The following is a 26,118-nucleotide window of genomic DNA, read 5'->3' as shown; positions in this document are numbered from 1 at the left end:
AAAGCTTGATCTATGACATTTGCAAAATCTATTGTCCTGGGTAATATTTTGTCTGGAGAACATGTCTATGAAGGCATACAATTTAACAAAGTTCTTTCTCCTAATGACCAGCTGGGTAGGCATGGCTGGGTGGTCATGTGACTGATGGGTGTGGCCAACTTGATGCCACTTATGTGAAGGGGTGCTTCTCCTCACCTGGCATCTCCTGACCAGGGGATGCTGCAATGGTTTATTTATTTTATTTATTTATTTGTTGGATTTGTATGCCGCCCCTCTCTGAGGACTCGGGGCGGCTCAAAACATATCAAAAGAACATCACAAATGCATCTAAAAATCCAATTAATTATGGTTATGAAGACTATGGGTATGCCTTGGAAGGCCCTAACCGCTCGCACGGCTGCATTTTGGACAATTTGAAATTTCTGAACACTCTTCAAAGGTAGCCCCATGTAGAGAACATTGCAGTAGTCAAACCTTGAGATGATAAGGGCATGAGTGACCGTGAGCAAAGACTCCCTGTCCAAATAGGACCGCAACTGGGCAAACGCCACCCTCGCCACAGCCGAAAGATGGTGTTCTAAAGTCAGCTGTGGATTGAGGAGGACACCCAAGTTGCAGACCCTCTCTGAAGGGGTCAGCAATTTTCTCCCCCCCCCCCCAGGAAAATGGACAGACAGATGGATGTGTCCTTGGGAGGCAGTATCCACAGCCACCGTGTCTTGTCTGGATTGAGCTTAAGCCTGTTGGCACCTATCCAGCCTCCAGACACCGGCACATTACTTCCACTGCTTCACTGAGTGGACATGGAGTGGAGATGTAGAGCTGAGTATCATCAGCATACTGATGGTAACTCACCCCTTGAGTTCATTCCTTGGATGATCTCACCCAGCAATTTAGAAACATAGAAACATAGAAGACTGACGGCAGAAAAAGACCTCATGGTCCATCTAGTCTGCCCTTTTACTATTTCCTGTATTTTATCTTGCAATGGATATATGTTTATCCCAGGCATGTTTAAATTCAGTTACTGTGGATTTCCCAACCACGTCTGCTGGAAGTTTGTTCCAAGGATCTACTACTCTTTCAGTAAAATAATATTTTCTCAAGTTGCCTTTGATCTTTCCCCCAACTAACTTCAGATTGTGTCCCCTTGTTCTTGTGTTCACTTTCCTGTTAAAAACACTTCCCTCCTGAACCCTATTTAACCCTTTAACATATTTAAATGTTTCGATCATGTCCCCCCTTTTCCTTCTGTCTTCCAGACTATACAGATTGAGTTCATTCAGTCTTTCCTGATACGTTTTATACTTAAGACCTTCCACCATTCTTGTAGCCCGTCTTTGGACCCGTTCAATTTTGTCAATATCTTTTTGTAGGTGAGGTCTCCAGAACTGAACACAGTATTCCAAATGTGGTCTCACCAGCGCTCTATATAAGGGGATCACAATCTCCCTCTTCCTGCTTGTTATACCTCTAGCTATGCAGCCAAGCATCCTACTTGCCTTTCCTACCGCCCGACCACACTGCTCACTCATTTTGAGACTGTCAGAAATCACTACCCCTAAATCCTTCTCTTCTGAAGTTTTTGCTAACACAGAACTGCCAATGCAATACTCAGATTTAGGATTCCTTTTCCCCAATTGCATTATTTTACATTTGGAAACATTAAACTGCAGTTTCCATTGCTTTGACCATTTATCTAGTAACGCTAAATCATTTACCATATTACAGACCCCTCCAGGAATATCAACCCTATTGCACACTTTAGAGTCATCGGCAAATAGGCAAACCTTCCCTACCAAACCTTCCCCTATGTCACTCACAAACATATTAAAAAGAATAGGACCCAGAACAGACCCTTGTGGCACACCGCTTGTAACCTGTCTCTGCTGAGAATACTCACCATTAACAATAACTCTCTGATGTCTATGCTTCAGCCAGCTTGAAATCCACTGAACTATCCAGGGATTAAGTCCAATCTTCACTAATTTATCTATCAGCTCTTTATGTGGAACTGTATCAAAGGCTTTGCTGAAGTCCAGATAGGCAATATCCACGGCACCACCTTGATCCAACACCTTTGTGACATAGTCAAAGAACTCAATGAGATTAGTCTGACACGATTTGCCTTCAGTAAAGCCATGCTGATTTGGGTCCAATAAGTTATTGTTTTTTAGATGCTGATTTATCCTCTTTTTGAGTAGAGTCTCCATCATTTTAACTACAACTGATGTCAAGCTAACTGGCCTGTAGTTACCAGATTCTTCTCTACTGCCCTTCTTGTGAATAGGCACAACACTGGCCATTCTCCAATCCTCAGGAACTTCTCCTGTTAACAGGGATTTGTTAAACAAATCAGTCAGGGGGGTAGCAATGACAGATCTGAGTTCTTTAAGAACTCTGGGGTGGATGCCATCTGGACCCATTGCCTTATTTATCTTTAATCTTTCAAGTTCTTCTAAGACATCGGCTTCTAAGATCACTGGAGCTGAATCCGTACAGCTGGAAGCAATGCTATATCCCTCTATAGTATTATTATTATTTTGTAAGGTGTCTTTTGAGAAAACTGAACAGAAGTAGCTATTGAAATGGTCAGCGATCTCCTTATTCCCATCAATGCATGTATTATTCCCGGTACTAAGCTTTGTGATGCTGCAGTTTTTCTTCTTCCTATCACTAATATATCTGAAGAAGGTTTTATCCCCCTTCTTTACAGATTTGGCAATTTCTTCCTCTTTTGAGGCTTTAGCAGCATATATTATCTGTTTCGCCTCCTTCTGTCTCATTTTATACACCTCTCTATCAGCTATACTTCCAGACTCTTTATACCTCCTATAGGTATTTCATGTAGATATTAAAGAGCAGGGGGGAGGACCAACCCCTGAGGTACCCCACAAGGTAGGGACCTAGGATTCAATCTCTGATCCCCCCACCAGCACTGATTGCAATCCACCACAGAGGTAGGAGGAGAACGGTGCCTCTCACTAACAACCTCTCCAGTTGGCACAGAAGGATACCATGGTCAATGGTATTGAAAGCCACTGAGAGGTCAAGGAGCACCAGGACAGAGGATAAATCCCTGTCCCGGGCCCACCAGAGATAATCCAACAGCACAACCAAAGCAGTTTCTGTGCTGTTGCCGCATATGAATCCTGACTGTCGAGGGCCTAGATAATCAACCTCTTCCAAGGACCATTGGAGCTGAAACAACACCACATTCTCAACAACCTTCCCCATAAAGGGAAGGTTGGAGACAGGACGACAGTTATTAAATATGGCTGGGTCCAGGGAAGGCTTCTTGAGGAGGGGCGCACAAGTGCCTCCTTGTAGGGAGCCGGGAAGGACCTTTCCCTCAATGAAGTGTTGATAATCTCCTGGACCCAGTTCTGTGTCATCTCCCTGCTGACCAAAACCAGCCAGGAGGGACACTGGTCCAATAACAAGTGGCAGAACTCACAGGTCCAATGGCCTTGTCCAGTTCACCAGCTGTCACCAGGTCAAGCTCACTCCAAACAGATGAACTAAGACAAGCCCCTGTCACCTCGACTGACTCATTGTCAGCTGACACTGCATTCCAATTGGAGTCAAGGTCAGTCCGGATCTGAGCTATTTTATCTGCAAAAAACTTCTTAGTCCTCAGCAGTACCCTGCACAGATTCCTCAACTCCCCCCTGGTTAAGGAGGGAGCAAGTCACCCTAAACAGGGCGGCTAGGTGGGATTCCACAGATGCAATCAACATTTTTGACCTGATCGCCACTTTGTAAATCTCCATATAAGCTTTTACAAGTGTTCAGTCAGATTTGGATCTGCTTTTCCTCCAACGCTTCTCTAGACCTCTCTTCTGGTGTTTCATCCCCCAGAGTTCCTCTGTAAACTAAGGAGATCTCCAGGGTCTGTTGCCACAGAGGTTGCAAAGACATAATTCAGTCTAGATCCTCCATCGCAGCCATATTCCAGGTTGCAGCAAGAGATTCTGCCGAACTATGTACAAGCGAATCAGGCAAAACCCTAAGTGCCCTTTGAAAACCTTCTGGATCCATCAGGCATCTGAGGCGGAACCTCCTAATTGGTTCTGCCTCCCTGCAGGGGAGGATTGGAACCTTAAAATCAAGCCACAATAGAAAATTATCTGACCATGACAAAGGCAACGTTTCTAAGCCCCTTAATCTCAGATCATTACTCAACTGCCCTGAGAGGAATATCCTGTCGAGAGTGTGCCCCCCCCCCATGAGTTGGGCCTTGAATTACTTGAGTCAGGTCCATGGTTGCCGTGGTGGCCATGAACTCCTGCGCCAACCCACAGGATTCACCGAGTGACAGTAGATTAAAATCCCCCAAGACTATAAGTCTGGGGGACTCCATCGCCAGTCTGGCTACCTCCTCGAGTAGCACAGCCATGCTGTTGACATGCAGCTGGGAGGCAGGTATATGAGCAACAAGTCCACCTGTACTCCTAGGTCCAACCTCATAACCTGCAATCTCAGGGGCAGCGAGCCTACGCAACCTGATGGTCTTCCTGGCTATAATTCCCACTCCTCCCTCCCTTCCCCGCAGTCCCTGAAAGCCGGTTGGGCACATTTCTGAGAGAGGAACTCCTCCCTCTGGGCCCAGCCAGGTCTCAGTCACACATGCCAGGTCTGCCTCCTCATCCAGGAGTAAATCCTGGATGAGGGGAGCATTATTTACAGCAGACCCCGCATTGAGCAGCAGCAGCCTGAGCTCAGGGTCTGGATTTTGCTTGTCACCAGTCCTCCAGGCTGAGTTCATGGGCCAGAGTGAGGGACCGCTTTCAGGCAGTGGTCCCATGTTCCCTGGGAGTGGGCTACCCCATTCCTCCCACCATATCTGCCTCTCTCCAGCAAGACCAGAATATTCCGGCCCTCTACCACCCCAGAGGTAGGCTCCCCAACGCCTCCTGCTTCCAGGCCAACAGGCAAATTGGGCCTTTTATTCATCCCATTCATTTCAAACTGTCTATCTTCCAATCATATCTATTCATCTAACACTAAAATCAGTCTTCCTTAATTTACTTAAATACAATAATAAAATATATATTTAATACTATACTAACATCCGTTCAATCATTCCATCTCAATCATATACATTCTTCCTCAATAAATTAATCATAGTTTACTTAAAACAATCACTGATTCAATTATCCAAACATTCATTATGTAACATATACACATTGAATTTAAGCTAAAATAATTCCCTGATTAAAAGATATTTAAAATGTAAGTTAAAATGTAAAACAGTAAAAACAAGTATAAACATAATTGATTTGAGTTGGAATATAAGATATTAAAACTCTTATCCAACCTAACAGAGTCTCAGATTAATTGATGTAAAAGAACAAAAATATTAATGTTCTTCTTCCTAAACAACCTGGGAGATCCCAATTGTTGTGTGAAGAATAGTCATAAGTCACTTTTAATGTGCTATTGCAACTTTGAATGGTCTTTAAATGAACTGTTGTAAGTCAAGGATTACCTGTACAAAAAGCTTCTTTGCTTGCAAAATGCTGTCCTAAATACCAATCATTAAATTAGAAATACCTGCAATCCAGAGTCACAAACCAAGCAGCACCTTGAAGAATTAAAATAGTTAAAATGCAATGATAACTATCAGCAGCCAACTCTTGCTCATTAAGTGAAATCCTTTAGCAGAGAGGTCATTTAAACTTTCCAGAAAGGGGGTGGATATATTTGGACTACAAAATGCCGAGCTAAAGAAACAAATTAACAAATTATATAGAGAATTTGTCAAGCAAGGCTGGTCTCACTCACCGCACAAAATATCCTAAGGAAATCATCTAGATTTAAGGAAAGATCACATAGAAACATAAAAGATTGATGGCAGAAAAGGACCTCAGGGTCCATTTAGTCTGCCCTTATACTATTTCCTGTATTTTATTTTAGGATGGATATATATTTATCCCAGACATGTTTAAATTCAGTTACTGTGGATTTACCAACTACATCAGCTGGAAGTTTGTTCCAAGCATGTACTACTCTTTCAGTAAAATAATATATTTTCGCGTTGTTTCTGATCTTTCCCTCAATTAACCTCAGATTGTGACCCCTTGTTCTTGTGTTCACATGCCTCCCCAGAAAGGCAGTAAAAAAATCAGTACCAAGCTTGTATTCTGCCTCTTGGAAGTACATCCCATAAGGATAGTGCCGGGAACTACTAAAGCAGTGAAGGAAGATCCCCTTCCCAAAAAGAAAAAGAAACCATGAGGCTGGAAAGAATTCAAACACAATATAAATAATTAAATCAGAGCAGTTTAAATCCCTTTAAAATTAAAACAAAAGCCTTGTCTTGCTGATTGCCAGAGCTCACTCCCCAGGAAAGTTCAAATGTAAACTTGAGATAAGTCGTTATCTCAAGTTTAGATAAAGAAAATAAAATGTAGCAAAAAAACAAATACAGTAGCTGTTGCTTGTTAAACCAATTACCAGAACGAATAGACACAGATTAGCCAGATCTCTAAACCCTGTTCTTTTGAGGTATAAAGATTTATATTTTTCCTTCCAAACAAAGCAAGCCATTGCAACAACATCGCCAAAAAGGTTTCAAGAGTTGTTAATCCTATGCAGCTTCTGCTCCGGCAAACTCACACTACTTACCAGAGCTTACAAAACATTCATCAGACCTCGAATACAGCTCATCTACTTGGAACCCATTCATTGATCTGATCTGATCTGTATGCTGCCCCTCTCCGCATCTCGGACATTAACACCCTTGAAAATGTCCAGAGATACTTCACCAGAAGAGCTCTTCACTCCTCCACTCAAAACAGGATACCCTATGAAACTAGACTTACAATCCTGGGCCTAGAAAGCTTAGAACTACGACACCTCAAACATGATCTAAGCATAGCCCACAAGATCATATGCTACAACTTCCTACCTGTCAACGACTACTTCAGCTTCAACCACAACAACACATGAGCTCACAACAGATTCAAACTTAATATTAACCGCTCCAAACTTGACTGCAAAAAATATGACTTTAGTAATCGAGTTGTCAAAGCATGGAACTCTTTACCAGACTCTGTGGTAAAGCCCCAAGATTTTACCCTTAGACTATCCACGGTTGGCCTCTCCAGATTCCTAAGAGGTTAGTAAGGGGCATGCATGTGCACCAGCGTGCCTTCTGTCCTCTGTCCTTTTTAACAACAACAAAAAATATCAATAACATTTAATTATATTCATACCTTATTTTCAACTTTATTCTTATCTATCCATGTATAAACTTTATCCCAAATAATATAAAAATCAGATTCTTCTTGATCATTCAGCCTTCTCGTCATCATATCCATCTCTGCACAATCCAATTTTTTTTTAACTACGTCCTCTTTTGGGGGGATATCTTCCCCTTTCCAATTTTGTACATAAACTATCCTAGCGGCTGTTAAAATATGTACAACCAGAAAAAAAATATCTTTTTTATATTTCTGTTTAGCTATGCCTAGGAGATAAAATTCAGGGGATTTTTCTATTTCATATAATGTAATCTCTTTTATCATTTGTTCTATCATTCTCCAATATGTCCGGACTTTATTATATGTCCACCATTGATGATAATAAGAACCTATTTCATTTTCACATTTCCAACAATTTGGGGAGGTATTTGGATACATCTTAGCAATTCTATTCGGTGGGAGATGCCATCGATAAAACATCTTATTCTTCCATGCCTCTGGAAGGAGAGTCCAGCATGGGTTTAGCTCAAGTCTTATTGGTAGGGACTGAGTTTTAAATTAATATTATTAACATATTAAGTAGGTACCGCCCCCTTGCTGCCCCAAGAACTCAGTTTTAAAAAACTCAGTCTAGAATAGGGACTCTGAGTTTTTTGCTCCTAGCAATTGGAGTTTAAATAAATGGGATTGTATTGTATTGTATTATTTGTGATGATTGCATTTAATATTGTTGTTTCTTTGTTTTTTCTCATTTACAGGTGACTGGTTCGGCTGGGGTCTCTGCCCTCTGCGGGCACCACCCCCATCAATCTCCTTATGGGGCCTCTTCTCCCCACGAGTACTGCCCTGAAGAGGAGACATTGGGCTTCAGATCCCTGACCTCCGAGGCCATATCTAGCCCTTACACCCCGGGTGCGGGGGGGTCCGTCCCCTGCCCACCAGACGGGGGCGGCGAGACAAATAAAAATGCGCCGGGCTGGAGTGCCTCTCAGCTGATTTCGGGGGAAAGGAGCAGAGGCGCGAGAAGCCGAACGAGGCAGGCGGCAATACACAAAAGAAAAACAATCAGCCGCTATTAAGTGCCGTGACTCTCGGCTAGTTAACTGCCGAGTAAGCGCCTATTTAAGGAGGCTTCGATTTTAGGAGGGGTGATATCTCCCGCGCCCGCCTTTTTCCCTCAGAAACGGCGCACAGACAACCGTTGTTTTAAAATTGGCACGATCTTGGCTGGCTGCCAGCAACCTCCTTACTGTTTTTTCTGCCCGGTAACAGCCCGATTGGTTTAGTCACTCATGTGACGGGCTAGTACCGAGGCCCTCTTTTAATGTGATGCATTCCTGCTCCAGTACTTACAAGTACAGTCTGTCTGGATAGTTTGGTCTGCTATATAAATTCATTGTTTACTGTAAGTACCTGCCTCAGTCATTCATTCAGTGTATGGGCCTCCTGTGGGGGTGCATTCAACTTGTCCTCCCTCGGCAACATTCACCCCAACAGCGGCAGGGCTTAGGACTCAAACAGATGCCTGGCAGGCCTTTTCTCCTCCCCTGCAGGACTTGATCACGAACGCGTACACGCAGGGAATGGCGACTGCAGCCCATCGCGATACGGCCTTGCCTTCTTGTTTAGGACAGTCCAGAGGCCTTTGGTCAGCCCCACCACCCCCTTCTGGACTGGACTCTATGGCTGGTGACACAGGTCTCCTCGAGGGGGAAAGCGATCATGGCAATGACTTGTCTGATGACGAATATAGCTTTCCTGAACAACCAGCTCCAGCGGGTCTATTTAAGCCAACCTTGTTCAGGGTCCTCTTACACAAGGCTAAACAAGCCTTAGATGTCCCGGGCTCCTCAGCGCCTACAGGCACAGGAGACGGCATGAGAACATCTGCCACTCTTTGCAAAGAGCCGCCCAAGGAATCAGACAACATCCCGGCGTCTGAAATATTCCTGGAGAACATTAAACGCCCATGGCAACATCCGGCGGCGGCGCAAGGTCCTTCCAACCTGGATCGCCGTTTCTACACCTTTGACAAGGACATCGAGACCCTGCTTCAGTTCCCGCCGGTGGACAGATCGGTGGCCACGTTAGTATCTAATGCAGTCATACCATCGGAGACAGCGGACAGCCTAAAGCCTAATGAGCGACGGGCTGAAACTCTGTTGAAAAAGTCTCATCAGATGGTTGCATGGGCCTTCTGGGCCGCATCCATGGCGTCTTTCTTTAATCGCGCTTCCATCATGTGGATACAGGAGGTCCAGGCCAGGCTGGGGCCAGAGGACTCCTGCCTCCGGCAGGACCTGAATAAACTTCTGGCGGCGGCCGAATTCTTCGCAGACGCGACTTTGCATGCGGCAAAGTTCTCGGCTAGAGGCATGGCATCCACCATCTCCTCTCAACGCCTTCTTTGGCTCCGTCATTGGGAGGCGGATGCCAAATCGAAATGGAGATTATCATCGGCTCCATTCCAAGGCACCAAATTGTTTGGCGACATCCTTGACCCCGTCCTGGTGGAGGACAAGGATAAGAGGAAGATCCTGCCTAGATTGTATCATCGACAGGACCGCAGCACTACACCGTATCGGCGCCGGCAGTCCTTTCGGTGGGACCCGGCCTCCAATGTCACTCAATCTGGAAGGCCTTTTTCTCAGGGACAGTATAACCAGACATACACATTTCGAGGAGATAGATCCTATTTCCAGGACTGAAATAGGGGATTCCAACAAACAAGACGGCCTTTTCGGGGATCCAACCAACGCGCTTTCAGAAGATCAAAGTGACTGCAGGGAGAATATTCCGTTGGGGGGCAGACTTCAGTGGTTCAGCGCCTCCTGGGGGAGTACCTCCTCGGATGCCTGGGTAGAGTCCACAGTGTCTCGGGGATTACGAATAGAGTTCTTTCAAAATCCCCCAAATCGGTTTGTGACTTGCTCAATTCCCAGGGATCCGACCCAAAAGGTCTTGCTACAACAGGAAATTTTCCATCTCCTGGAAATACAGGCCATCGAGCAGGTCCCGTCTCAGATGGAAGGACTGGGGTTCTACTCCAGGGTGTTTATTGTACCCAAACCATTGGGGGGTTGTCATCTCATATTGAATCTAAAAAGCCTGAACAGGTATGTGCTTTATCAGAGATTCAAAATGACGTCCTTACGTTCCATGCTGGCATCGATACGTCCCTGCGACCTCCTGACGTCAATCGATCTAAAAGAGGCATACTTACATGTGCCTATACATCCGGACCACAGGAGGTTCCTTCGGTTCCATCTTCAGGGCGTCCATTACCAATACAGGGCAATGCCATTTGGCCTGTCCTCAGCCCCACGCACATTCACCAAGATTCTGGATGTCCTTACTGCAACCTTGCGTTCCCAATCAATTCGTCTATTGGCCTACCTAGACGATATTTTACTACTATCCAAGGACGTTACATCAGCACGCAGAGACCTGCAGATTACAATGACATTGTTACATGACCATGGGTTCACAATAAACTTGGCAAAGAGCCACTTTACACCAACGACCAGTCTTGTCCATCTGGGATCACTCATAGACACCATAACTGGGGAAGTTTATCTATCTCCGGAGAGACAACTCAAGGTGCGAGACCTGGTGTCCAAGCTCCAACACCAAAAGGAAGTTCCCTTGTCTTTCCTATCCAAGCTCCTAGGGACCCTGGTGTCTTGTGTGGACATTGTCCCTTGGGCACAATACCATTTTCGGACTTTACAATGGACATTACTTCCCTTTCAAAGGCGACGTATAAGCCACACAAACAGACTGATCACTGTAGGATTTCAACTGAAGCATTCTCTAAGGTGGTGGAGGTTGCCAGCGTTACACCGAGGCTCGCCCTTTGGCCACCTCCAATTCACCATACTTACCACGGACGCCAGTCTCATGGGATGGGGTGCTCATGTGGGACCTCATGTCACCCAGGGACTCTGGCATCCTCAGGACTTGATCCCAGTAAACATCAATTTCCTGGAGTTGAAGGCTGTGCGTTTGGCCCTGCTAGCCTTTGCGACAATCCTGGAAGGCAAGCATGTACTAGTGGCACCGACAACGTGGCAACCAGAGCACACCTCAATCACCAAGGTGGGACCAAGTCCCACAGGCTGATGCAAGAGACAATTCTTCTGTTCGACTGGGCAGAATCCCACTTGGCATCACTACATGCAGAACACATAGCGGGGGAGGCCAATACCAAGGCGGATTGGCTCAGTCGGAAGGTGTTAGATCCAGCAGAGTGGAGTTTAGCCCCTCAGGTGTTCCAGGAAGTAGTAAGCAGATTTGGGATTCCCACTGTGGACTTGTTCACTACTCCACACAACGCCCAGCTGCTCAGATTTTATTCCAGGTTTTACACACCGGAGGCAGAGGGAACCAATGCGTTATACCTTCCTTGGCCGAAGGGCCTCTTATACGCATTCCCTCCGATTCCCCTAATTCCCAGAGTAATCGAAAAGATACTGGCGGAGAAGGCGCAGAGGTAATATTAATAGCACCGCAATGGCCGCGCTGCCCTTGGTTCGCGGATTTAGTGGGACTCTCCAGGGCTCGACCTTGGAGGATTCCAGACCATCTGATCACCCTCCACCAAGGTGCAGTTCTCCATCCGAACCCTCAGTGGTTTCATCTAACCGCCTGGCTGTTGAAAGGGACAGATTGAGATCTTGGCATATACCAGAAAATGTCATCACCACGATTCAATCAGCCAGGCGACCTTCAACATCCCGAATTTACCAGGCGACATGGGCTGCATTTACGTCATTTTGTGGAGGGAAAAATCTGCAACCGCAGGATGCTGAATTAATTACCGTGCTAGAATTTCTGCAGACTGGACAAAGGCTTGGCTCCAAATACCCTGAGGAGGCAGGTGGCTGCCTTAGCAACTGTTGTGCAGGCTCAGGATGGCAACTCGTTAGCTCATCATCCTCTGATTAAGGATTTTTTGAAAGGGGCCTCCAACAAGCACTCTCCACCGTCGCCGTTACGTCAGCTCGCAGGGTGTCAGAGATATCCGCCCTGTCAGTTAGACCTGATTTATGTATGTTTTATCCTGATAAGGTGGTTCTTCGTTTGGACCCTACGTTTGTTCCCAAGGTAAATACCCATTTCCACCGAGCCCAGGAGCTGGTACTACCGGATTTTTGTGTCCACGGATCCCATCCTTTGGAGCTAAAGTGGCATAAGGTCGATGTTAGAAGGGCCTTAAAGATATACATAAGACGTACGAGTTCGCTCCTTAAGACCGAGGCCTTGTTCGTGTCATTTGGTCAACAGCGAATGGGTCTTAAAGTGTCCTCACAGACAATTAGCCACTGGTTGAGGTTATGCATAGCGGAGGCTTACAAGACTGCCTCAACTACCTTACCTGGGATTACGGCTCATTCAACACGGAGTGCTGCCGCATCGGCAGCTTGGAACACACAGGCCTCAATTGAGGACATCTGTAGGGCGGCAACGTGGGCAACGCCTACAACGTTCATCCGTCATTACAAGTTAGATGTGTTTGCTTCGGCGGAGGCGGTGTTTGGGAGACGAATACTCCAAAGAGTGTGTGAACAGACGACGCCCATGGTTCAGCAATCTCCCACCCTTTAATATTAAACTTGGGTATACTGTATCCCATGCTGGACTCTCCTACCTGAATGGTCTTCTCCATGTCCTGGAAGGAGAGTCCAAACCCTCCCTGTATTGTACCATGGGCAAATGTTATTATTGGTTCTGACTTGTTGTTAATAAATTGCTATTCTTGTTAATTCGTTTTTTAAAACTGAGTTCTTGGGGCAGCAAGGGGGCGGTACCTACTTAATATGTTAATAATATTAATTTAAAACTCAGTCCCTACCAATAAGACTTGAGCTAAACCCATGCTGGACTCTCCTTCCAGGACATGGAGAAGACCGTTCAGGTAAGTTCAACGGCTCATTGGGTTTTCTTTTAAAGAAACAGAGTTTGTCATCTTCCAATTTGTTATCCAAACTTTCTCCCAAGTCTCTAAGTCAAACTCTTTGCCGAAATTTTTACACCAAGTAATCATGTTGTCTTTGACAGTCAAGTCTATATTTTTATGTTCTATCATATATTTATATGCTTTCCCAATTAATTTCTTTGAATTTGTAGTCAATAAACTACTCAAAAAGGTTTTACTCTTGTTAAATATATATACTTTGCTATCTTTTTGAAACTTCGACTGTATGTGTATATATTGCCAACAATCTATTTTAAACCCTTCCTCTTGAAGTTTATCTCTTGTTTTTAAATTCATTTGTTCATCAACTAATTGTTTATACTTTGGTATTTTCCTATCCGATATAAGATTAGGATAGGATATCACCTCTAATGGGGATATCCAGTCTGGTATGTTTAAGAAGTGATCTTTCTTAATATCTTTCCATACTTTTAGTAAATACTTTCTTATTGTGTGTCTTTTAAAATATGAATGTGTTTTTTCTTTGTCATACCAGAGGAAAGCATGCCATCCAAGCATCAGATCGTGCCCTTCCAGAGTTAATAATCTTCTATTTTCTAAGGTTATCCACTTCTTAATCCAAGTTAGTGCAGCTGCTTTATAGTAAAATTTCCAATTAGGTAGAGCAGATCCACCCCTTTCCTTAATATCTTCTAAGATACTTAACTTTATTCTCGCCTTCTTGCCCTGCCACAAATTTTTTGTTGTTGTTAAGTCTTTAAAAAATTCCCCCCCTGGATTTATAGGTATTACTTGAAACAAAAACAATATCTTTGGTAGAACATTCATCTTAATCCATCCTCTGTCCTAATGTCTCTCTTATGTTTCTACTAGCTCCATGTATATGATCTCTATTATTCCCAATGATTATTTCTTCCATATTATTCCTAATGTCTTATCTTCTATTCTTCTATTGATGTATTTTACTATGATTATATCCTCTGAAATGTACATTATGTATTAGACAAAATAAATAAATAAATAAATAAATAAATAAATAAATAAATAAATAAAATAAGGAAAATTATCCCATTAATAAACACAGGATTAAAAGTGACAAAGCACAGAATTAAACTTCACCAAAAATCATTTTTAGACTAAAACTCACAAGGGATAGGTAAACTCACATTTGAATGTCAATCTTTCCAGCTAGGCAAGAAGCTTTGCTGAATGTCACTCATCTGGTCCTTGTCATTAAAAACTTCTTTCCGGCATCTCTGCTTCCTTATTCAATTATTTCTTCAAAGTGTTGATCTTTGCATTGTGGCTGGAAGAACTCCAACAGGGGAGTATTTCCTCCCAACAGCAGTGTAAAAAGCTTAAAATAACCCTTCCCCTTTAAGAAAGTCAAACCCCAGTAAAGTACCAGCGAAGAGAAGGGGGAAAAAAACTCCAGAGAAGTTCAGGCGACAGTAAGTCTAGGTGTACTGCCAAGAATGTGATAAGGGAGACAGTTTCTATAAGCTGGGCAATAAAGATTAGGCTAGAAACAACACCAGAATACCTTCCTTTTAGGATGAGCACTATAAAGTGGGTGGGTGGGGGAAGCAGATTTTTTTCAAACAACCAATTCTTCAAATTGCTTAGAAAGTTAACAACAAGTTCTAGTGAATAGGTGTGAATCCCACCCTTGATATATATTTATTTCAGTTAGACAAAGCATTTCAGAAAAATACTGAAGGAAATTAAGGAAATTTCCTTTCTTTAAAAAAAGTAACTTCTAATATTTATCTACTGAAGTCTTATAGTCACCTTTGAAAAAACATGGTAAAGTGGAAAACTAACTGTAAAAGAAATTTCTCAGTCTCAGTTATAATGGGTTACCCTATTTTTCAGTGTATAGGACGTTTTACTTCAAAAAAGTGCTTCAAAAACTGGTTGCGTCTTATACATCGAATATTACATGAGGGGCGGAGTTGGGTGGTTGTCAGCAGCTGTGGTATCAACCTTTCCGTGCTTGGCAGCAGCTGTCCACAGACCACCCGGCAGCCCTCAGCTGCTTTCCTCCTTGCGGGAGACAGGCAAGCGTTGACCAAGGAACCCACCCGGCAGGCCAAAAAGTGGCTGGAGCAAGCGGCTGTGGCAGGTGCTGCCTCTCCCCAGCTGAGACAGCTTCGTTTGGAGCACCCTTTGCCAACTGCCACTCCCATCCGATGCCATCCCACCACTACCCTCACATAACAGCCCCAGGTGCAAGTGTGTTGTGTTGTGCTGAAAAGCTTTTACAACTCATTTTCAATGTTTGATTTTTAAATGTATAGATTTCTCCAACTTCCAGATGAAACACCATTGCCAGATGTGATGGTTTGACTCTATGTAATCTTTTTGAGATCAGGCAAGATCAGAGAGGTGCTGGTATCTAACATTAACATTAGAAGTTTGCAGCATTACGGTTGTCTCAGAAGATAGCACCATCTATCCAAATTTGAAGCCAAGCTAGATCAGCTCTGATTAATATTTGAATATAAAACTGCTTAGGAATTCCAGGGCTGCTGGCTAGACTGGAAAGCTAAATGTATCTGAGGAAGCCAGTGATGCTCCCCCCACCCTCCTTTAATTCTGCCAAGAAAACTTCATGGATACAATTGCCAAAAGTTGAACTCAGATTAAGGGTTTTTTAAAAACTACCGCTACTACTATTATTTTAGCCTTACAGTCAAATAATCTTAACCTTAACTTTAATTAATCTTAAAAACTAACCATTTGCCCATGTTTAGTTAGAAGTTATCCCTTCTTTATTTATAAGCTCTGAAAAACTCTTTAAAGTCTTTAGGTAATGTAGTAGAATTTAAACATGTTTCCTTAGAAGTAAGAAACCCTTACTTAGTTAATGCAACTGTTAGGTAAATGTGCTGATAACCACATTAATCTTTGATTTTAATATAAATGTGTATTGCTTTGATGAATTCTGGTACAATGCTTCTTTCTAGCATATTTTTCATATTTCCATATCCAGGTTTTCTCCATTCTTATAGGAAAATCTTTTAAAGCATTGACACCTTGTCCTTTGCAGCTACTGAGTCATTAGATAAATCTCCTTATAACAATAATTTCAGCCAGAAAACCTAACAGACTGGATCTTAGAATAGGGAAATATTATTAGTATATACATTTATCCTCTACATGTAGAATAAAAAGAAGGCAACAACAGAATTTTAAACCATATTAGTAGGAATTATTTTTCATCAGATGAAAAATATAATCAAGAGTTCTCTTGAGAGATATACAGTACCTGAAAGATTTTCCCCATCAAAGTGATAGGCCTGGATTCTAGCAAAGAAAGTATCCAGGAATTGTTATCATGCTTTATCTATTTTTTTACTGGGATATTGTCAGGAATTAGCACAGCAAGGACTTTTATAGCAATAGCAATAGCACCTAGACTTATATACCATTTTACAGTGCTTTGCACTGTAAGCAGTTTACTCTCTAAGCAGTTTACAGAGTCAGCATATTGCCCCCAACAATCTGGGTCCTCATTTTGCTCACCTTGAAAGGATGAGCCTGGCAAAATTTGGAACTGCCAAATTGCAGGCAGGCGGCATGCAGCAAAAGTAGACTATAATACTGGTTATTTTAACTACTGTGCCACTGTGGCTCATTGCTTCCATTACTTAGTAAAAATTGTAGACAGAAGATATGTTTTCTTTTTTCCCCTCTCATCCTGGCAAGATGTCACTTGAAACATTGAGAAAAACAAAACATCATTTTTATACATTCCATCAGCAATGTTCCCTCTAATTTTTTTTCGGTGTGGGCGGAAAAGTATACTGTCTGAGTGGCAGTCCCCTTGGGACTGGGCGGCATAGAAATAAATAAAAAATAAATAAATAAAGCTCTTCTTTTTTATTAACAGAAATTAATAATTTAAAAAAACCAAAATCCATTATTATTAAAACTAAAACAACCAGCAAAAGCAAAAACATAACTATTAATAAAAACAGGTGAGGGCTGGGGGTTTTTTTCTCTGTTATTATTTAAGTGCTTTTACCATATGCTTTAAATCAAGAGTCACTTCTCTCTCTGTTTCTCTCTCTTTCCTGTCATTCTCTGCCTCAATCATTTTCTCATTTCTCTTTTTTTCTCCCCTTTTTTCTATCATTTATTTCTCTCTCTCTCTTCCTTCCACTCTTCTCTCTCTCTCTTGCTTTCTCTGTCTCTCTCTCTCTTGCTTTCTTCCTCTCTCACTCTCTTCCTTCCTCTTTCATCTCTCTCTCTTTCTTTCTCTCTCCCTCCCCCTCTTGCTCTCTCTCTCTTTTTCACTTTCTCTCTCGTTTTCTCTCTCTCTTGCTTTCTCTCTCTCTCACTCTCTCTTGTTTTCTTTCTCTCACTCTTTTTCTATCTGGTTCTCTCTCTCTTGCTATCTCTTTCTCCCCCCCCTTTCTCCCTCTCTCTCTTTCTCACTTTCTCTCTATCTTGCTCTGTCTCTCTCACTCTCTCTTGTTCTCTCTCCATTCGTTTCACAGCGGAGGCCGGCGAAGGTGATTTTTAATGTCGGGCGCGCAGGTGGGCGCGCGCGCTCCCCATCCCCCTGCCAGCCCGCCCGGAACATTCAAAGTAAGAAAAACCTTCGCCGGCGAAGGTTTTTCTTATTTTGAATGTCCAAAGTGGGCTGGCAGGGGATGAGGAGTACGCGCACCCACACGCCCGACATTGAAAATCACCTTCGCCAGCTTCCGCTGTGAGAACGCCTGCCCCGCCTCTCCTGCAGCCCCCTCACTGAGAGCCCGGGACGAAAGCTCTGTGGCTCTGTGCGCATCCTTGGAAAAGGGTGCGCGGGGGGCGTTTTGGGGGGCGTACACGCAGGCACCTGCAGCTTACAGGGAACAGTGTCCATCAGTATTGTCCATAGCTTCATACTGATCAAAATGCAAAAATCTAAGAAGGAAGGAAGGAAGGAAGGAAGGAAGGAAGGAAGGAAGGAAGGAAGGAAGGAAGGAAGGAAGGAAGACCGTTGCTATCTACAGAGGCCAATGCAATAGGCTTACTTATTTAATTTTTAATACACCTTTTGGTGGTTTCTTCCAAATTTCCCATTCTCTAGTTGCCAGACTCATTAAAGAGTTAATGAATAAAATCGGTTTAGAATAACAATAATAAATCACAGTTTTGCTTTTCAATTATTCGTTTACCTGCTGCTCCTCCCTACAATAGAGTTAGTGAATATGCATGCATCTGCTCACATGAATACTTATGTGGGTCAGGATCGGGGCCTACCGGATGCAATATTCCAAATTGCAAAGAGAAGAATTGTAATCACTTCAACCATGTAAAACTGTTTAGTCACATTGCATATGCAGATTGTAATGTAATCTGAATGGCTGAAAAAAGTATATATACATAATGAACCTTTGCATAGGTGTGGCTTGTGGTTTGGCTTGAAGGTATTGTGGCTTAGTATGGTTTAGAGTGGCTTGAGAATTAGTGTGACTTGTGGTGGCTGAAGACTTGTAGCCACCATTCCCTGTAGGCTGCGCACACCTGCGCCAGCGTACCCCAAAATGCCTCCCCGCGCACCCGTTTCCAAGCGCACGCACGGAGCCGTGGCCTCCCCCACCCCTATGCCTCTAGCCCCCTCGCGCCCCTGGCTACTCGCTGCTGCTGCCCGCCTGATCAGCCTCTCTTTCTCCTCCGCTTCCCGCCTTGGTGCGTGGCTTCTCCCGCAGTGGGAACGCCCGCCCCACCGCTCTCGCAGTCCCTTCACCGAGAGTGCTTTCGAGGACTGCAGGAGAGGTGGGGCAGGCGTTCTCACAGTGGGGGCCAGCAAAGGTATTTCTTACTTTGAATGTTCCAGGCGGGCTGGCAGGGGGATGGGGAGAGCGCGCGCCAGCCCGTGTGCCCGACATTGAAAATCACCTTTGCCGGCCTCCGGAGAACGAGAGAGAGTGAGAGCGACAGAGCAAGATAGAGAGAAAGTGAGAAAGAGAGAGAGAAAGATGGGGGAGAGAAAGAGATAGCAAGAGAGAGAGAACAAGAGAGAGAACGAGAGAGAGAAAGAAAACAAGAGAAAGAGTGAGAGAGAGAGAAAGAAAACAAGAGAGACAAAGTGAGAAAAAGAGAGAGAGCCAGAAAAAGAGAGAGAGAAAGAGAAAGACAGAAAGAAAGAAAGAGAGAGATGAGAGAGGAAGGAAGAGAGTGAGAGAGAGGAAGAAAGCAAGAGAGAGAGAGAAGAGTGGAAGGAAGAGAGAGAGAAATGATAGAAAAAAGGGGAGAAAAAAGAAATGAGAAAATGATTGAGGCAGAGAATGACAGGAAAGAGAGAGAAACAGAGAGAGAAGTGACTCTTGATTTAAAGCATATGGTAAAAGCACTTAAATAATAACAGAGAAAAAAACCCCAGCCCTCACCTGTTTTTATTAATAGTTATGTTTTTGGTTTTGCTGGTTGTTTTAGTTTTAATAGTACTAATGGATTTTGGGTTTTTTTTAATTATTAATTTCTTTTAATAAAAAAGAAGGGATTTTTTTTCATATATATAATATATATGTGTGTGTGTTTTCGTAGATTTTCACGGGTACAGGTATGACGGTCTTGGTATATTCGGGTTTCTTCCCGTGTAGGATTTGGAAATTTCTGGCGACGTTTCGATGAGGTCTTACTGATTTTATCTGTAAAATTCTCCGCAAACATAACATCAAGACAGCCTTTGGTACAGATAAAAAAATAGCCAACATCCTAAGAAACCCGAAAGACAATATCCAGCTAGAAAACCAGGGAGTTTATCAAATACCATGTAAAATCTGCCCAGCCACGTATATTGGATAAATCAACAGGAGAGTAAATGCACGTGTTGCAGAACATAAGAATGCATTAAGGAAAAAAGAAAAAAACCTCCTCCCTTTTCCAACACTTCAAAACTACAGGACATGAAATTGATTTTGACAGCACTAAATTAATTTCCAAAACAGAACACTACAGCAAAAGAATAATCATGGAAGCCATCGAGATAGAAAAACATCCCCAAAATATGAACAAGCGGGATGATACCTCCCGCTTACCAGACATCTGGAAAGCAGCCCTCAAAAGTAACCCAGCCATAAAAACTGAAACTAGACTCAGAACACAGATTGCAAAACAATCAAATAGCCTGCAAGCTCCAACTACTCAGGATATCACGCCTAATCAACAACCATTAACTAATCAACATACTTCAGCTACATCAACGACCCCAGATGTTACCCCACTGACTCACCAGGAAGTTTCTACACAGCAGGCAATTGCTGAGCCATCAAACCACACCCAGCCACCAGTATTTATAGAAGGAAGGCAGCTCAGGTCTCGCAGTGTTCGCCTTAGAACAAGGACAGAAACACCAGTCTGAAGATGATGAGTGTGACCTCGTCGAAACGTCGCCAGAAATTTCCAAATCCTACACGAGAAGAAACCCAAATATACCAAGATCGTCATACCTGTACCCGTGAAAATCTACAAAAACATATATATATATACATACATATATATATATATATATATATTTGTTTTCGTAAATTTTCACGGGTATATGTATGTAGATTGTTCTGAGTTCGGGTTTTGCCCTGTGTAATATTTTGCATGTCTATGCGACGTTTCGGTGAAATCACATTCACCATCATCAGGCTGAAGTTGCAAGCTTCGTGCTGTTGTAAAATGGAATGTTTGCAACTGTCATTTCTTCCTAGTATATAGTGTGGGGGTGGAGATTTGGTTTGAATGTAGCAAATAGATTGGGTGATTATGTTTTAGTGATCTGATTGGTTGGTGGAATCATAATTATTAGAAGGATTGACATGGTGATTTTTATGAAGTGTTTTTTTGTTTAAGGCTGGTTTCCAAATCTCTGGTAGGTGGGACATGTCATCTCTTTTATTTATGCAAAGGGGGCTCCTCTCAATCTCTATGGCTTCCAAGGCAATTCTTCTATATAAATTCTCTGTTTTGTGAAGTAATTTAGTTTTTTCAAAATCAATTTCGTGCCCTGTTTTTTTAATGTGCTGGACAAGGGAGGAAGTCTTTTCTTCTTTTTTAATTGCATTTTTATGTTCTGCAATGCGTGCACTTACTCTTCGATTGGTTTGTCCAATGTATGTGGCTGCACATGTTTTGCAAGGAATTTCATAGATTCCTTGGTATTCCAATTGGATTTATCTTTTGGGCTCCTTAGGATATTAGATATTTTTTGGTTAGTGCAAAATGAAGTTTTGATGTTATGTTTGTGCAGAATTTTACTAATTTTGTCTGTGGTGCCCTTGATGTAAGGGAGGATGGTGGTACCATTGTCCTGTTCTTGATCTTGTTTTTTGGGGAGTGTCTCTTTTTTGATTAGGTTTGTGATTGTTTTCCCTTCGAATCCATTAGAAATTAATACATCTTTGAGTTTGTTCAATTCAGTTTTTAAGTGCTCATGGTCAGCTAGGCGTTTGGTTCTGGTGATGAGAGTTTTGGCCACTGAGGTGATTTGTGCGGGGTCGTGGTGTGAGTGTGCATTTAGGTAACGGTTGGTATGGGTTTTCTTTTGGTAGATAGTGTGTCCTAGGCTGCCATTGGGTTTTTTATAGACCAGTACATCTAGAAAGGGAAGTTGATCATTGATTTCTGTTTCCATAGTAAACTGTATTTTGGGGTGTAGGCTATTGAGATGTGTGAGGAAATTGTCTAGTTTTTCCTTACCATGTGGCCAAATTACAAAGGTATCATCAACATATCTCAGCCAAAGTTTAGGTTTGTATTTGGATTGCTCTAATGCATTATTTTCGAAATATTCCATGTAGAGGTTGGCGATGACAGGTGAGAGGGGTGATCCCATGGGGGCTCCCTCTATCTGTTTATATCTTTGTTTGTTATAGAGGAAGTATGTATTAGTCAGGCAGTGGTTGGTAAGGTCTAGGATATATTTGGGGGGCTTGTGTTTGTCCTGGATAGCTGTCAAGGCTTCTTTAATAGGTATTTGTGTGAAAAGGGACACGACATCAAAACTCACAAGTAGGTCATCGGGTTGTAGGTTTTGTTTTTTAATTATTTGTATAAAGTGGAATGAATTTTGAACATATGAGGTAATAGTTTCTGTATATGGTTGAAGGTATTTGGCTAAAAATTTGGCAAGGTTTTGTAGAGGGGAGCCTATAGAACTGACTATTGGCCTGAGAGGTATTCCTTCCTTGTGTATTTTTGGAAGGCCATAGAGTTTTGGACATATGGAAGATTTTTCTCTGGGGATGATTTTTTGCTGGATTTCTTCACTGATGGGAGAGGCCTTGATTTTGGATTTGGTGGTTTTTTCTAGGTAGGTGTCATCGCCAACCTATACATGGAATATTTCGAAAATAATGCATTAGAGCATACTCGGCAGCTGCTCTTTTGGTTTCCGGCACTCCCACGCACATGAAAACTAGTTGATGGGCATGCTGGAAGAGCATCGGGCTATGGTTTGTGTGCCTGGAGAGATGGCTTTGTGTGCCACTTCTGGCACATGTGCCATAGGTTTGCCTTCACGAACTCTAGAGAGTTTAATCCCCTTATTTTTGTGATAAACAGATAATCCTACTATGCAATCAAAAGAGTTTCATTGCCAGAACTAGAGCTAAACTGGATTATTGTAATGTGACTTTCAGTGGGTCTTGAAAATGATCAAGATGTTTCAATTGTGCAGAACTCATTCCTATTTTTAAGTCATTATCAAAATGAGATTATATTTTGAATCATTAAATGTACAGTTTTTTAAAAAATATTGTTCATCTTATGTTGTGTTTGTTTACAACTATGGGCTTTTCTCTGAGGAAAACTGGTGTATAAATAAAATGAAAAGTAATATTTGAAAGTCAATTTCATCTTCTGAGGAAAATACATGTTTCAAATAGTAAATACAAAACTAGTTTCCAAATTAAGTGATAGCCCTTTTTTACCTTCTTATTAATAGAGTTTCAGATTCCATTGTTTTGAAGAGGATTAAGAATGAGTTTATCATGTCATATTCTTTTTTAAAAAAATGTCTATTAAATATCTACATATAAAAGCGAAACAAGAATACAAAAGAACAGAAAAGAGAAAATTAAAAAGAAAATTAAAAAAACACACATATATACAAAAATATACAAATATACAAAATATATATTACTTAGTATATCAGAACTTAAGCATTTAACGATTAACATATACACCAGCTATCCAGCTGGTCCTTGTTCCTTACAGCCTATTTGTATTATTCTGTATCATTTTCAAACATGTCATATTCTTAAATATTCTCAAGAAGGTATCCTGAGCAGTTGGAAAACATTAACCTCCACTATACTCTCAAGATTCAAGTCTTTGTATTATACAAGCAAGAAAATGGAAATTTTGTGAAACCAAATAATTCAGCTTATGTTCTGATTTGATAAATGTTTAATTTCAGAACAATTTTAACTGAAGAGGCAATGTAAAGCAAGCATGCATACAGAGGCTGTGCGTGAGAAACATCTTGATGGACCTAATGCACATTTCTTCAATTGCAAATAAAGATAGAACTAATACAGTTTGGTCTTTCCTATATTATAAAATTCATCATGCCTCTTGCTACAATGTGTAATAATCATGGTCCATGGTATAATAATGGAGATTAGTTTATCTATGCTTAATAACCATACTAATGTATATACATAAGGCTGAAAGAACTGAGCAGGTTGAACCTGCAACAGAACAACTATCATGGAAAATTAATTGTTTAAGGATAAGAGTTGACTCAATGAATTTGAGTTACGGAGGGGAAGAATTTTAAGAATCACATCCTGACAATGCAAATTTTTCAACAATGGGATAGAAATTGTTGGGAAGTTGTCTCATTTTCAGCTATATTTTTAAATATATTTCAGGGGTTTTTAATCAGTTGAAAGTAGGAAACTCTCTTCTAATATAAAGAATCAAATTAGACATTTTGGTAATAAATGTATTTCAGCCTTCCCTCCTTCTAAAGTGGGTAAAATGCAGATCCAGATTGTTGGGGGCAATATGCTGACTCTATAAACAAAGAGAGCTGTAAAGCACTGAAGCATTATCTAAGTCTAAATGTATTGCTATTTGTAGTTCACAGTTTGTTTACATTTCTACTATATTTTGGAAAAGGTAGAAAAGCCTAGACTTGAAATCAGGAAATAGAAAAATACCTTTAGGTAGATGTTGCATTTTAATTATCTATTTCTTATATTGAATGATAGTGTTTATAATATAAGCACTTTCTGTATCAGTTCTGGAGTATATTATGCCCAAAATTAATAATAGATTTTTTTTTCTCAACAGGACCAGCTGTAAGGTATAACCAGTTTGAAATGTCAGATCCTAAACCACCACCTCTGAACGGACAGCACACACTGGATGTATTGAAGAGTAAATTGGGGTATGGGGATGATGTTATACAGGATCTGCTTGATGCTGAGGTAATAGCTCAGCATGAATTCAAGTGAATAGATTTGGTTTTGATGGCTGATAGGAGTGAAGGTTTTATGGATCACATTGGATATCTTCACTTTGCACAGTATTAATTGGAGTATGATTAAATTATTTTTATAATAATCTGAAATTTATGTCACAAAAGCATCCCTTCATACTTTTTAAGAAATCTGATTTAATATCAGTAAATAAATATTTTTTAAAATTTCAGATACTATCACAGTGCGGCTCATCACTCTTTAATTGTAGGTAATCTCACATTTATTGTAATTGTAATAATGCCCGATGATTTTCAAAATACATTTAAAGAAATTAACACTTGAATATTACAACTGAAGGAGAGTTTCTTTTGAAAATATTTTAATATAAAAATCAAAATATTAACCAAATAGATCAGTGATGGCAAACTTTTTTTCCCTTGGGTGTCAAAAGTGCATGCACACATACATGCTTGAGTGCCCACACTCATAATTCAGTGCTGCCACATCACCCATGCATGTGCATATGATCCATCCATGCTTCCCCATTTCCTGATTTTGGGTGAGCCCAATAGGTCCTCTTTTTTTTTGCCCTCCACAGGCTCCGGAGGCTTCTCTAGAGCCTGGGGAGGGTGAAAATGCCCTTTCCTCCTCCCCAGAGGCTGAAAACATCCTCTCAGAGCCTCCATTTGAGCTGAAAATCAGCTGGCTGGTGCGCATATATGTGCTGGAGTTGAGCTGAGCTAGAGCAATGGCTTACGTGTCGGCAGATATGGCACGCGTGCCACAGGTTCACCATCACTGAAATAGGTTGTTAATTATTTATCTTAAATAGAAACCTTATTAACTTACTAATTTCTTACATGAGCCCCAGTGAAAGAGGCTTTTACAAAGTTAAGTTAAATTCAGATTATCAGATTTGCTCTTGTAAGTATTTGGTTTCCATCACATTACTATCAAATGGCACCTACACTGCACTTAAAAGTTAAAATGCTAATTATCTTTTTGTTTGCAAGAACATATTTAATCAGCTATGTATTAAACAGTAAATGAATAATGCTACTGATTTTACTCTGGACTGTTATTATGTTTTGCTAAATTTATTGTATGTGAATTTTCAAAATATATGCAGCAGCATTTTCCTAGAATCATGATTCTATCTGCAGGCGTTGGAATTTACTTGATTTGAAATACTTTTTTGAGTTCTTTAAACAAATAAATGAAAATTAAAAGCTAACTTTTGTTACAATTATGATTTTCTAATTCTAAGGAAAAAAATAATGGGAAAAAGAATCTTTTTTAAAAAAATTCCTGAAAACAGCTAAAAGATCTAAATCATCTTATACAGTGGTACATCTACTACTCTTTCAGTAAAATAATATTTTCTCATGTTGCTTCTGATCTTTCCCCCAATTAACCTCAGATTGTGCCTCCTTGTTCACTTTCCTCTTAAAAACACTTCTCTCCTGAACCTTATTTAACCCTTTAACATATTTAAATGTTTAGATCATGTCCCCCCTTTCCCTTCTGTCCTCCAGACTATACAGATTGAGTTCAT

General features: G+C 41.5%; 1 protein-coding gene across 2 annotated transcripts in view; it reads left to right on the top strand.

The window, feature by feature from the left end:
• Positions 1-25,797, top strand: part of SUGCT (succinyl-CoA:glutarate-CoA transferase) — a 417,742-nt gene extending 391,945 nt beyond the window's left edge. For both annotated transcript variants that reach the window (XM_070727742.1, XM_070727743.1), the window contains one exon: positions 24,433-25,797. In XM_070727742.1, the coding sequence (XP_070583843.1) occupies positions 24,433-24,596 (164 nt within the window). In that variant the 3' untranslated portion in view covers positions 24,597-25,797. The remainder of the gene's footprint in view (positions 1-24,432) is intronic.
• The last annotated feature ends 321 nt before the right edge of the window (positions 25,798-26,118 follow it).

The sequence above is a fragment of the Erythrolamprus reginae genome, chromosome Z (genome assembly GCF_031021105.1).
Source record: "Erythrolamprus reginae isolate rEryReg1 chromosome Z, rEryReg1.hap1, whole genome shotgun sequence".
Lineage (NCBI taxonomy): Eukaryota > Metazoa > Chordata > Lepidosauria > Squamata > Dipsadidae > Erythrolamprus > Erythrolamprus reginae.
Note: the sequence above shows the minus strand (reverse complement) of the source record. Positions and strands in the feature narration are given on the sequence as shown.